Genomic DNA, 13,981 nt, shown 5'->3' on the forward strand with positions numbered 1-13,981 from the left:
TCGAGACGTACTCCGCGACTTCCCCCCTCATCTTGGGCCACCAGAAATCTCTGGCAACGAGTTCCGCCGTCTTCTCCTTGCCGAAGTGCCCGGCGGTTGGCGCGTCGTGCAACTGCTGCAGTACCTTCGCGCGGAGCTCATCTCCCGGTACATAGAGTGCTCCTCTGCGGATGAGCAATCCGTCCCTTATTTGGAACTCGTCGTTTTTCACCGTGCCCTTGCGCACCTCCTCCATCTTGGCTAGAGCGAAGGAGTCCTCCTGCAGTGCTCGACGGACCGCTTCCAGGTCCACGGTTGCGGAAGCGCACGCCCACGCTTTCTGGGCGAAAATGTGCTTGGCCGCTGCTGGCGCCGCTTCTTCGAGGTATTGCGGCTTTCTGGACAGTGCATCTGCCATGATGTTGTTGTCGCCTGGGATGTATTCTATCCTGAAGTCGAAATCCGCAAAGAACTCCGCCCATCTGATGTGCCGCTGGTTCAGGAACCTTGCCGTGCGCCAGTACTCCAAGTTCTTATGATCCGTGCGAACCTGCACAGTGTGTTTGGCCCCGATGAGGAAGTGCCGCCACGCCTTGAATGCTGCATGAATGGCCAGTAACTCCCTGTCCCAGATGGTGTAGTTCTGCTCTGACTTGCTGAGCTTCCTAGAGTAGAAGGCACACGGTCTCCAGTCCCCATGCGGGTCCTCCTGCAACAGTACGGCGCCCACGGCTCTGTCTGAGGCGTCCGTCTCAACCCTCAGCGGTTTGCTGGGATTCACATGCAGTAGCTGCCCTTCGGACGAGAAGAGACGCTTGAGGTTCTGGAAGGACTGCTCCGCTTGCTCCGTCCAGATGAACTTCTTCTTCTTGGAGCTGAGCGTGTCGGTAATGGCCGCTGTCTGCATCGCGAACCCCTTGATGAATTTGCGGTAAAAGTTGGCGAACCCCACAAACCGCTGGACCTCCTTCCGATTGCGTGGGCTCTTCCAATCCAACACCGCGCGAACCTTGGCGCTGTCCATGGCGAGCCCCTTGTCCGACAGCTTGTAGCCCAGGAAATCCACCTCCTTCCTGTCGAACTGGCACTTCTCCAGCTTTGCGTACAGCCGATGCTCCTGCAGTCGCTGCAGAACCTCCTTGACGTCCCCCTCGTGGGTCTCCTCAGATTCTGAGAATATCAGGATGTCGTCCAAGAAGCAGACGCATTTCTTGTAGAGAAGACCCGCCAGGACGTGATGCATGAACGCTTGAAAACAGTGGGCGCCATTTTGTAAACCGAAGGGCATAACTCTATATTCATATGTGCCCAGGGGCGTGAACATGGCAGTCTTCCACTCGTCCCCCTCCCGTATGCGGATCAGGTTGTACGCCCCTCTCAGATCCAACTTTGTAAAAACGCGTCCTTTCCTCACCGTTGCCAGCAGGTCATCTATTTTGGGCATTGGAAAGGCTGTGGGCTTGGTCTTTGAATTTAAGAGCCTGAAATCCACTACAAGTCTTTTTTGGGGCGTGTCCTTTTTCTTCACAAAGAATACAGGACTGCCCCCTGCTGCTTTCGACTCCCGGATGAAACCGCGCTTTAAGTTGAGGTCTATGAACTCCTTGAGCTCCTGCAGCTCGTCTTCAGACATGGAATACAGTTTCCCGGCTGGCAGCGTCGCCCCTGGCAGGAGGTCAATCTGGCAGTCATAGGGCCTGTGGGGAGGCAGCTTGTCTGCTTCCTTCTCGCAGAAAACCTCCAAAAACGCTGCGTACTTGCGTGGCACTGCTTGCAGCGTGCTCAATTGTAGCTGCGTGTCTTCCCCTCCTTCTTCTTGGCTACGAAGAATGCAATGTTCCGCGCAATAGGAGGAACCGAAGGTCAATTGGCGTTGGTACCACGCCAATGCTGGACTGTGCCTGTGCAGCCAACTCATGCCCAAGACTACCGGCGTGCCTGACAGTTTGGTGACGTTGAAGCTGATGACCTCTTGGTGATTTCCAATCCGCATCACCATTGGTTGCGTTTGTTGCACCACTTGCCCCCCTAGCAAGTCCCTGCCATCCACTGTGACAACCTTCAGGGGCAGTGTGGCTGGCAGCAGTGGTATATTGTGCTGCTGAATAAAATCCAGTCCTATAAAGTCGGCGTTGCTGCCGGAGTCAATGGTGATCGGCACTTCCAGAGTGCTTCCGTTGGGCAGTTGGAGAGACGCTGTAAGCTGCACCACTGGTTTGGGTGGGAGGGGGTCTGTGGGCTGCAAAATCCCTGGGGATTGTTTCATTGATTTGTCTGGCTGGACCCCAGTACCTCTTCCTCCAGCCAGACTCTGTCGTTTCCCTGCTGCGTTGCTTCTGTCACTGTTGCTGATGCTGCAGTGTGCTTGTGGAGCCTCTGGGGACACTCTTTCGCCATGTGTTGAGCACTGTCGCAGATGTAGCACTTCCTGTTCCCTCTAGGAGGCTTCGTCTTGACTGCTCCCGGCGTCAGGGCTCTGGTAGCTGACTGAGCCCTGGCACCTCCGAGCTCCATCGGTTCCTCTCCCCCTCCCTGCGAGGGCGTGGACTGCGCACGCGCTGCTTCTTTGGGATAGAAGGGAGGTGCTCTGGCTGGTGCCCTTCCCCAACGTCCTTCTTCTCTGTTGCAAGGACGTTCCTCCAGATGCACCCCGATCTCCAGAGCCCTCTGGACCACTTCCTGGGTGCTCCTTGGCCTCTCCCCCCTTCCAATCTCGGCTTTTACTTCTGTATTCAAGCCCTCCCAAAAGAGATCTCTCACTGGCGCAGAAGCTTTGTCCCATCCCAGTGCATGAACCAGTGCGAAGAAACGCGTATGGTACTGACGCACGCTGGCTTTGCCTTGCTTAAGTCCATGTATGTCTCTCCTGGCAATATCAACGTCTATCTTTGATAAAAAACACGAGTCCATAGCTTTAATGAAAGCCTTCGCGTCTTGGAGCGCCGGATCATTGTCCCTCCATAAATTTCTCAGCCACGTTTTGGCTTCACCATGCAAATGGGATAGGATAAACCCCACTTTCTCTCTTTCATCTCTAAAGTCTTTGTCAAGCAGATCCAGCGCAAACAACAGGTCTGCTCTAAAGTTGGGGTACTGCTGTAAACTCCCGTCAAAATGGGATACAAGGCTGCCTCCCCTCTTTCCCAATCCAATGCCCTCTGCTTTGGATCCAGGTGGCCCCTGTTTGGAAATCACGTCCAATCTTACTTGGAGATCCCGGTAGGCGCTACTCATTTCCTCCTCTCTTTTTCTGGATGCAATTACCTCCGTGCTGAGTCGTGTCACAGCTTCTTGCAGGGCGGATATCTGCTCTTCCGTCGTCATCTTGCCTGAGTTCTGTGAGCTCTTGAAGCACCCCTCCTCTGCCCTCGCTGCGTCAACTCACGTGGCGAGGTTCTTGGTGCCAAAACTTTAAGAATTGAGATAGAGCTTACTGTCAGAGCTGGCTCCGGGTCCCAGCTCACCAAGGACCAACGCTAGCCGGTAGTACAGTATCAAAGTCTTTATTGAAGAATAGTCTCCATTTACAAATCTCAGCGTCCCAGCTCTACGTCTGAGCTTTAGACCGGCGAAGCTCTATCTGGATCTCCGCCCCCTGTGCACCAGCTTAAAACTCTAATCTTACTCCACCTCCTCCTTCTCTCTCTCTTCCTCTGGGTCTTACTACCCCCCGGGGTCTCTTCCCTCCTGGACTCTTCTGACGCAGAGCTGGACCCCTCTGACTCCTCCCCCTCTCTTCGGCGTGCTTTAGGACCTGGCTCCCTACCCGGGCTGCCCACCTTGCCGCCCTCCTGTACATTTGAACTTGGCGCGCGCGCGCGTTTAACTTTCCTGATGACCGTTTCCTCGCTCCCTGACGAGGGTGTGGCCACTCCTGCTTCACGCTCTCCCTCTGCCTGCGCGCTCCCTGATCCCGATGCCTTGGACTCCTCCCCCCTACTGCACTCTGGGGGGGAAGCTGGTCCGGATTTCCAGCTGTTACTCTCTGAGTCCCCTCTGGCCCCTTCTTCCCGAGGTGTCCCCCTTGCCCTGACCATGGGGGCCCCTTTCTGTGAATCCTCCGAGTCACTGGAGAGACTCAGAGACCTCGGACTACTGTCGCCGCTGACATTTCCTTCCGACTCCTCCCCCTCGCTCTCCGTTTCTTCCCTCTCCTGTGACTCTGCTCCTGAACCCCTGACACTTATGCTATCAAAAATATAAAGCTATAAAGAGAACATACTCAGGGGTGCTTACTAAGCCCTAATTCATGCCCATCAGCGGTAAGACGCTATAGCCACCAGCTTTGTTGTATTTGCTTAATCTAGGGACAATCAGGTGTTCTTCTACACATGCAATTACCGTGCAAAGCTGGGCTCTAGAACCAGACTTATGGCATCTGTAAAAAGACTACTGCTCCTCTTTCAGTTGCGGCAAAGTGAGTACTTCATCAGACTGGTGCACACTCCCCTTCGGTGCTCCTTCATAATACTTGAGCAGATATTTTGAGGAACATGGGAGTCAGCTCTTTGCCAAAACACAGCCAGAAACCAAAATGGGCATGCAAGTGCAAAAGGTTTTAAGCAGTGACAAACCCTTCGATTTTTGTATGAATGTAATGCAGTCTAAGGGCAAACCTCCTGCTTATGAGTCAACACAGGGTCCTAAACTCTCTGCTTACATTAAATCCTAAAACCAGAGCAAGGCATTTGTAAGAAAGACTCCTTTTGAAGCAGCAGGTGCTTTAACACATACCTCCCAGCCATTCCCCTCTTGCTATTGTCCTGAGCAGCGAGGTAGTGACTTGAAGGCCAGTCGTGGGCTCTTTGAATGCGGTACCCAAGAAGGTAGGGACGCAGGTGGCGCTGTGGTCTAAACCACTAAGCCTAGGGCTTGCCGATTGGAAGGTCGGCGGTTCGAATCCCCGCAACAGGGTGAGCTCCTGTTGCTCGGTCCCAGCGCCTGCCAACCTAGCAGAAAGCACATCAAAGTGCAAGTAGATAAATAGGTACCACTCCGGCGGGAAGATAAATGGCGTTTCCGTGCGCTGCTCTGGTTCGCCAGAAGCGGCATAGTCATGCTGGCCACATGACCCAGAAAAACTGCGGACAAACATCGGCTCCCTCAGCCAGTAAAGCGAGATGAGCGCCGCAACCCCAGAGTCGTTTGCGACTGGACTTAACTGTCAGGGGTCCTTTACCTTTATCTTTTACCCAAGAAGGTCAAGGGCACTGTGCCCTTGGTCTTGCATGACTTGTCTCATCCAGGTCAAGGAAGCCTACTAAGAATGCATTGGCTGAAGGAGGCCCAGATCCTGGAGCTGGCACCACAAATGCATCCAGGCGTGTTGAATCTGTTTGCTTCTAAACTGGACCCAGAAAGTGAAAGGCTTTGGGGAAACTAGTTTGACAGTCCCCAACAAATGCTCTCTGCCCCATATCCCCATTATCTTCTCTCTCTCTCTCTCTCTCTCTCTCTCTCTCTCACACACACACACACACACACAGAGAGAGAGAGAGAGAGAAAGGGAGAGAGGGAGAGAGTGTACATAAGCTGCCTGAAGGCATTATTTTCCATACAATTGTAAATGCGTGGAGAAAGAGAGCAGGTCTGCCTCTGCTGCTCCTGTCACATTCCCAACAACCTCCCTCCCTGAAGTCCACGGTCACATAGAGTGCTAAATCACAAATGGAACAAATGCTCTTCAGACATTTCATCCCCCATGCATGTATGGCAGGCAGGGATTTGGGAATGGGACAAAATTGCCTTGCTTCCTTCCTCTGTGTGATTATACCAAAAGGGGTCTGTGTTTATGGAATTCTACCCTAACGTTACTAAAGCAAAGACTATTTATAGAAAGTTGACAAGGATTTCTTTCTTTTTTATCTTTAGAAAGAACTGAATTCTCAGAATGGAGCCTGGGATAGGATATGCGGCGAGACAGATCCTTTTATCCTCAGTAGTTTGATGTGGTCCTGGATAGAGCAACTTAAAGAACCTCTTCTAACCAAAAATGATGTAGATGTGTTAGCAAAAAACAACGTAGACCCTCAAGAAGCGCTTAAATTGTTAGACAAGGTAAGCATTTAATGTATTAAGGCAGTTATATACCACTTTTCAGGAAGACCTCGCAAAGCATTTTGCATAAGATGACACAAATGCGGCATACACATCTCCTTGCTTTTGGTTGCTTCCAGACGTCATGATTTATTTGCACATAGTTTGCAGGAGTTTGTGATGTCAGCTATTTATTGAGCATTCATTCTAATATGTTTGTTCAGAGGTTATACAATGTTGCATAAATAGTTATCCTATACTTCCCAGTGTATTTTCCTGTCACTTTCCTTATCACAAAAAGTACAGCTTAACAAATGTACATTCACTAAGGCCTCTTCTTTCATGGTACTTGTATCTGTCCCCACATTTCTGCATACCCTCTTTCATATTATCCCAATGTGGGTTCCTTGGTTATTTATCTTTTGCATGACCCTTAAGAGTAATGTTTGCATTTCACCCCCTCCTGTGTATGTCTACACCACTATGAAAATATGTCCACTCTTCATTTTGCCTCCTATGCCATGTCACTCTCTGCCTTTAAACATGTTCATATTCTCCTTTTACTAATAGCTTTTACTTTCTTTTCTTGGTAACTTATAATGGCTAGGTGGGAGAGCCCTATAAGTGCATGCTGTATTTCATATCACTTACCCTTTTTTTGCTACCGATCTAGAGGTCTTATAAGAACTATTTTTTGTCCAGTCTACTGGGTGGCAAATGTTAGTGGGGCAGTATTTAAGAGAAATGTTCTTTTCCATGTATGCTAGTGCTCAGAATTTGTAAATTTTTGATGGGAAACCTTTTTGTTTGTTGCATTTGAATACATAATTCAAGTGGACATAGTTTACTGCGTAGCCTATATTCAGGGCTGGATTAAGATCCTTAGAGGCCCTAAGCACTTCAGAGATTTTGGTACCCCCATTTATATCAAATTCAAAATATAAACCGCAGTAAACCATAAAATAAAATGGAACCTACAGTATGATGGAAAATAATGTTTAGTTTTCTATATTTGTATAAACAATGTTTATTTTTGTTCAGATGGTAAATCTGGCAATGGGAATTTTCTGTGGTGCCCCCCTTTCCTTGATAAGCAGATGCTTATTTTGCTTTGTGGTTAATCCAGCCCTGCCTACATTTGCTATGAGTGAACACTGTTGATAAATGCCACTGACTTTAACAGGCTTAAAGGAGAGGAGCACCTGTGGCTCTGCAGATGTTCCTGGACTACAGTTTCCATCATCTCTGATCATTGGCCATGCTGGTTAGGGCTGATAGGAACTGGAATCCAGCATCCTCCAAAGGGCCATAGATTCTCCACCCTTTTATAGAGGACATTTTGTGCTTCTGCAGAAGAGGGCATTTCAGCAGGTGTAGTTTGCTCTTTCGCTAGTGGAAATCACAAAGGTGATTGTGAAGGAAAGAGTTCACTCTCTCTTTATAGAATCGTATAGCTTCAAGCATGCCAAATGCTGTTGGATTGTGGTCGGTACCTCCTCCATGTTGGTGTCTTTAAAATATTTCCTACCTAACGATGTCTTTCTGCTCCCCATCAGGGAAAATATCACACTATACTGTGCATTTTGAACTGCGTGGTGCAATTGCAGACCATACCAATGTATGTGGAGGACCTTCTCCTTGATCGTGCCATTAAAGCATTTACAAAGGCAAGTGGAATGTGAAATTGTGATCTTTTGTAACTCACAGACTAGCCTAGAACGCTGACCATAATTAACCTGACTGTAAACTATTTCAAACATTGCACTTCATGCAAAGAATCTGAACCAAATGTACTGTACGCTGGAACCAATTAATGTGTGGGTGCACACCTACAGAGGGCTATAGAATTCTGGTGTCAATCAGTGTCCACACGGAGCTTGCTTGCTTGCTAGGGGTGGGCACCACAAAACAAGATTTGTTTTGGACTTTGATCTGGCGATTTGGAAAGCAAACTGATTCAGCTCCGACTGCTTCAGAAGCTACCCACTTGGCCTCTGCTCCCAATTACAACCTTGCTTTGGGGGGGAAATGAAGCTCTGTGTCTCCCTATGCTTTGAGAGATTGGTTCTTCAACACCTTAGGACATGTTTTCCACCAGATTTTGATGAACACCAGTTCGCTTATAGGAGAAATAGGTCAACAGATGATGCCATAGCCACAGCTTTTCACCTTGCAGCGAGTCATCTGGAGAGACCGGGGAATTATGTCAGAATGCTCTTTACAGTGGTACCTCGGGTTACATATGCTTCAGGTTACATACACTTCAGGTTACAGACTCCGCTAACCCAGAAATAGTGCTTCAGGTTAAGAACTTTGCTTCAGGATGAGAACAGAAATCGTGCTCCGGCGGCACAGCAGCAGCGGGAGGCCCCATTAGTTAAAGTGGTGCTCCAGGTTAAGAACAGTTTCAGGTTAAGTACGGACCTCCAGAGCGAATTAAGTACTTAACCTGAGGTACCACTGTACTGATTATAGCTCGGCTTTTAATACCATCCTTCCGGACATTCTTATTAAAAAGCTGGTGGACCTGGACCTTTCCCCTACCATCTGTGATTGGATTAAAGACTTTCTGAGGGATCGCACACAAATAGTGAGGACTGGACCTGTTACCTCCACCTCCCTGAAGCTCAGCACTGGCACCCCACAGGGATGTGTGCTGAGTCCCTACCTGTACTCGTTGTATACATATGACTGTATTTCAGCTGATCCATCCACTGCAATTATTAAGTTTGCAGATGATACCACCATAATGGGTCTAATTACAGGTGGAGATGAATTAATGTATAGGGAGGAGGTACAGAAAGTCTCCACATGGTGCCTAGAGCACACCTTGCACCTAATTTTTAATCTTTGTTGGAAGCCGCCCAGAGTGGCTGGGGAAACCCAGCCAGATAGGTGGGGTACAAATAAATTATTATTATTATTATTATTATTATTATTATTATTAAATATCAGCAAGACAAAGGAGATGGTGTTGGACTTTCGGAGGAAGAGAGGGGAACTAGCCCTGTTGTATATCGGGGGGGGGGGGGCTGTGTGGAGAGAGTCTCTTCCTTTAAATTCCTGGGAGTTTACCTTAGTGAAGACCTCACTTGGAAAATCAATATAACCTAGGCGGTTAGGAAGGCCCAACAGAGTCTCCATTTCCTCAGGGTCTTGCGAAAGAACAATGTCAAACAAAAATTGATGATCTCCCATTACCGGGCCACAGTAGAAGGTGTCCTTTCATACTGTATTACAGTGTGGTATGCTGGTTTGACAGTCACGGACAGGAAGTCCCTACAGAGGGTGGTGAACACAGCACATGATATCATGGGCTGTCCCCGGAGTTTGCTAAATGACATCGCGGGAGACCGCTGCCTCAGGAGAGTGAGGAAAATTCTTAGGGACGACTCACACCCTGGCCAGCACCACTTTAATCTCCTACCTTCGGGCAGGAGATACAGAACTATAGTCAGCCGCACCAACAGGTTAAAGAACAGTTTTTATACATGGGCTGTTGGGCTGCTGAATGGAAAAAAATAGTGGTGCGATTGACTTCCGACAAGCACACAGAGCGCGGACAAGACTGAGTGTATGTGGGGGGGCTCATTTAATTTCACTATACACAGGTGGTATAGTGAAAATAAAGGTTATTTATTTATTTATTTATTCACTCACTCACTCACTCACTCACTCACTATTATGGGAGCAGTCAGGGCGGGGGGGACAACCGCAGATGTAATAATTTACTTTTTGACAAAACTGCATCCATAGCGGTTCACAATAGATTTGGACAGCTAATTTTGTAAGCGCTGTTCTCTATTTAGCTCCTGCTACTCCATTTTATAAACTACATCTAATAGCCATTGTAGTTCAAGTGGTAAACTTCAGATATTATTCTAGTACTAGGTAAAATGAGACACTCTGAATTTGTATATGCAGGATTCTATATGTAGGATTTATATTTCATTTTCTGTAGACACCATTGAGTTTTGAATTAGACAGTACTATATTTCGATAAAGCCTGATATGTATGTGTTATAATTTTATTAACTTTAAGTTTGCTTCCGGCAGGTGAGTTCTGATTCGGAAGGTGGCTTGGACATTTACAGCATTCTGAAGAATATTTTTAAACAGATATTGGAACACCAAAGACAATACTCCAGAGACCAAACAGAAACCCTCTTTTGATGTTTACATGCTAAGCTAGTTTTCTGCAGCTTTCCAAGACTATCTTTCCTTTACCATCCATTGTTATATTTTGTATTCCTTGGTTCATGTTAACTAATAACGTTGGTTATTAAATAACCACAACTAATTCTATCTGGCTCTGTACATAAGTTAATATTTAATGAGTTGCCATTTTGTGTCTGTACTGTGGCATTTTGTATTTAATTTATTGATTTTAGAAAGTTTATCATTAATAAGCTATTTTTTTCACACTGAGCTATTGCCATAATTTCAGTGCCATGATACGCAATGGTTTATTCCGTTAAATGTTTGCATATTAACACTAAGTATACAAGATGAAGTTTACGACAATGGTATTACATTTTATTTTGTGGTGAGTAAACATTGGCTTCTATTAATGACTGTTGTACAAATGTACAGCTTTTCCTCTGTAATGCCAAAACAAACATGTAGGGGGAAATAGAAACGTTGACGTGCAGCTCCAAGATAGGCAATCAATTGCTCATAGATCCTTTTTAGAAAATTGAGAATTTTGACTTTATAACACCATATAAATTTATAATTCTCACATTTGTTGGGAAAACTGAAATGTGAGACCTGTATTATAGTGTCATGGAGACCAGAAGATAAATAAAAAAAGAAAGTTATTGTTTTAAAGTCTCTTCATTTCCTACATAGATTATTGACTGGGGAGGTGGTGAGTGTTGCTCGTGACTCTGTAGAAAAAAATTGTATGTTGTGAACATACAAATCAAATCAATCAATATATCCAGAGCCTTAAAACTGGAATATTCCAAAATATCATCTCATTCAGACCTTGTTGAGGCAGAATAAGATAAGGGCAGTTTTATCTGTCTTCCTAGGGTTAGATTGCTGCTTGAGATTTTGAGAAGTTCTGACACCTTTACTTAAAAGAAATATTGTTTAACAGAAGATGGATATTAACATGGACTAAAAGTTTTAAGTAATATTTAAAAAAAATAAAAATTATGAAACCGGCAGATGGAAAATCAAAAGTTTTCTTTTTGCATCTTTTTCTAATGTTTCTTTCTCTTGCTCTCTCTCCCTCTCCTTTTTATTGTCCCATTCCGTTTTCTGTTTCCCATCTTCGTTTCTCTTTTTCTTTCTTTGGAGTCCAATGTTTGAGGGGTGGTAGATGGTTGATGGAGGACCCTGGGGAAGAGATAGGAAAAGGTTGGTTTCCCAGTATGAGAAGCTGGGATGAGAAAGGAAAGATCCCAGGTGAGCTGGGAGGAGCTACTGAGGGTAGTAAGGACTAAGAATTACTTTTAAGAGAAGACTCTATTCTACTTATTCAATCCACCTCCGGTTTTTTTGTAGTTGTAATTTGACTATATTGTGGGGAGAAATGAATAGATCTTTTTTTAAAAAGGAGATCATTTTGAGAAGCTTTTAAAACTGCCACTTGTGTTTCCATGCTATTTTACTTGGCGGTGGGGGTGTTGCTGCTGCAGTGGAATTTGCTTACCATGAAAAATCATGTGAGAAGGGTCAGCAGGCAGAGATTAAAATGGAGAGAATATTATCAGGCCTGGTGTGTTCTTATGTATCTAAATTTACCAATCAGGGACTCGAGCTCAAACACAACTGTCCTATCTGGCTGATGAAATAGCAAACAGACCCGATGGCTATGATATCCATTGCTATGATATCCTTCCAGAGCAATCACTAGTGGTGAGGTGGGATTCAGTAGTCTCTGCTAGCTGTGGGTCGGAATAAGTCAATTAACTGAAGCAGTCAATTACCTCATAAGCAAATTGTATTTTTTCAACTCTTGGCTACGGTGTGTGATTCTATGCCTTGCTAGACCGGGGGGGGGGGGGGGGAGGAGATAGATTGAGTTATATCTTCCCCTGGCTGGGAGGAAATGCAGATCTTCAGTTCACCACCACCACTATTATTATTATTATTATCATCATCATCAGGACTTCAAAGCAAACATCAATTGTAAGTTTCTCTGCTGGAAATAAATCTAGTGACAAAAACAAACCCCTGTGTTGCAATACAGAATAACCTGCAATGGCTAATGAATATAGTAAATGTGTTGTTATTAGTAGTAGAATGTCATCCAAAATGAAATGAATTGCTGGTTAGTGAGTTCTGATCCACAAGTATTACATTTACCTGTATGGATATTCTATCGAAAACTATTTGCTGATGAAGATTCATCTTCGAAACAGTTGATTCAACCTGGATATACTGTCTTGGACATCATCCATTGAAAGACACCGTGGTGTTCCCCACCAGCAATTCATTTCATTGACTACTTGGTTATGGACTGATATATATATTATTTTGAAGTTACTGAATTGTAAATTTTGGATGACATTCTACTACTACTAATAGCACATTTACTATATTCATTAGCCATGTGTTGTGGCTGTATTTGAGCAGGAAATAAATCTAGAACAGCAACTCCTGTCAGAGGCAATGTGGTAGTGCTTTTACCAGACAAAAACAGCACTGAATCTAACCCTTCATCTGTCAGCAGGCCCACTGCTGCTTTGGAAAGAGAATGCACTGTGGGAGTCAGGTGGGATTGCTATCAGAAATTATTGTCAATGGCTCAAACCCAGTCAAAGCAATGCTTTCATTGCTGACACAATAGCTTGCTTCATTTTTCATAATTCCTCATAGCTATCCCACCTGACCCCCACAATGGACCACTAAGATGTTAACAAGAAATTCATCTGGCTTTACTGAGATAATGAGGTGAATTTAAAACTGCAAATTGATCAGTGCATCCTTCCCTTGTAAAAACTTTGGCCAAATAAAAACAAACTATTGGATTGTTTGATTGGATCTGTAGTCCTTTACAGTGATTCTTACTGAAATTATGCTAAACGTCCTGGGAATATATTAAACTTGTAACATCACTACTGCACCAGAAGAATATGAATATTGAAACAGCATTTAAATGGATCAGGAGGCATTTGCAAGAAATGTGAAATAATTGTTTTCAGCACTTTTGTTGAAGCATATGAATCTGCTAAACATGAAGCACCATCAGAACGACTTTGTTAATTCCCACAGAGGTTTTCTGACAGTATTGTTAACAGTGATGCTATTAATTTTGAAAGAAGTAGTGAATATAAACCTTAGTGAGAAGGCCTTATAACAGTGTTATTGACCGTTGCACTCACGAATTGGAAAACAGATTCAGGAAGAGACAATTCTGTTATAATAGCAGCTTGCAAGCATTTGCTCCAGTATGGGAATGAGGATAATTTGAATCAACTATCTGAAATATTGAAACATTAGCCAGACAACTGCAAAAAGCTAGGAAACTTGAAACCCGAGCTTAAGTTGGCAAAACTCCTTATTAAAGAAATATATTTGGTACGATCTGCGGATGAGCTTGCAAAACACGAACATGCATTTCTGGGACTTGGTCTTTTGGTCAAGACTGTGCTGGCACTTTCAAACAATAGTGCAACAGTCAAAAGCTGCTTTTCAAAGTCAGTTTCAGGCCCACAGCAATGGTCAACACCACATGATGAATATAAGCCAATCTTGTTCTTTTAAGTTAATAAATTAAATGTGAAAACAGGGTTATAGCCAATGAAGTCCTACTCCGAGTAGACCCATTGGAACGAATGAACCTAAGTCCTGTCCATAATTTCAATAGCTTTACTTTGAGTGGGAACAGCATTGGATGCGACCATAAATACTGAGAATTTTGTGTTTCCATGGTTTGGCAATGACAGACCACAATTCTCAAAGGTCTTCTGCAAAAGTGTGAAACTGTTGAGTTTATGTTGCTATGGAGCTG

The 13,981-nt window shown here is 45.1% G+C and overlaps 1 protein-coding gene and 1 long non-coding RNA gene across 3 annotated transcripts in view; one reads left to right on the forward strand and one right to left on the reverse strand.

The window, feature by feature from the left end:
• Window positions 1-10,845, forward strand: part of PTPDC1 (protein tyrosine phosphatase domain containing 1) — a 38,543-nt gene extending 27,698 nt beyond the window's left edge. For both annotated transcript variants that reach the window (XM_083421148.1, XM_083421147.1), the window contains 3 exons: window positions 5,851-6,036; window positions 7,572-7,682; window positions 10,072-10,845. In XM_083421148.1, the coding sequence (XP_083277274.1) occupies window positions 5,851-6,036; window positions 7,572-7,682; window positions 10,072-10,188 (414 nt within the window). In that variant the 3' untranslated portion in view covers window positions 10,189-10,845. The remainder of the gene's footprint in view (window positions 1-5,850; window positions 6,037-7,571; window positions 7,683-10,071) is intronic.
• A 458-nt stretch (window positions 10,846-11,303) lies between these two features.
• On the reverse strand, window positions 11,304-13,974 carry LOC310668642. The gene is made up of 2 exons (XR_014506745.1): window positions 13,583-13,974; window positions 11,304-11,361 (listed from the first exon to the last, which is right to left on the reverse strand). It is a non-coding gene; the product is annotated as an uncharacterized lncRNA (long non-coding RNA).
• Between the last annotated feature and the right edge of the window lie 7 nt (window positions 13,975-13,981).

Source organism: Podarcis tiliguerta, assembly GCF_965153285.1.
Source record: "Podarcis tiliguerta genome assembly, chromosome: 2".
NCBI classification, from domain to species: domain Eukaryota; kingdom Metazoa; phylum Chordata; class Lepidosauria; order Squamata; family Lacertidae; genus Podarcis; species Podarcis tiliguerta.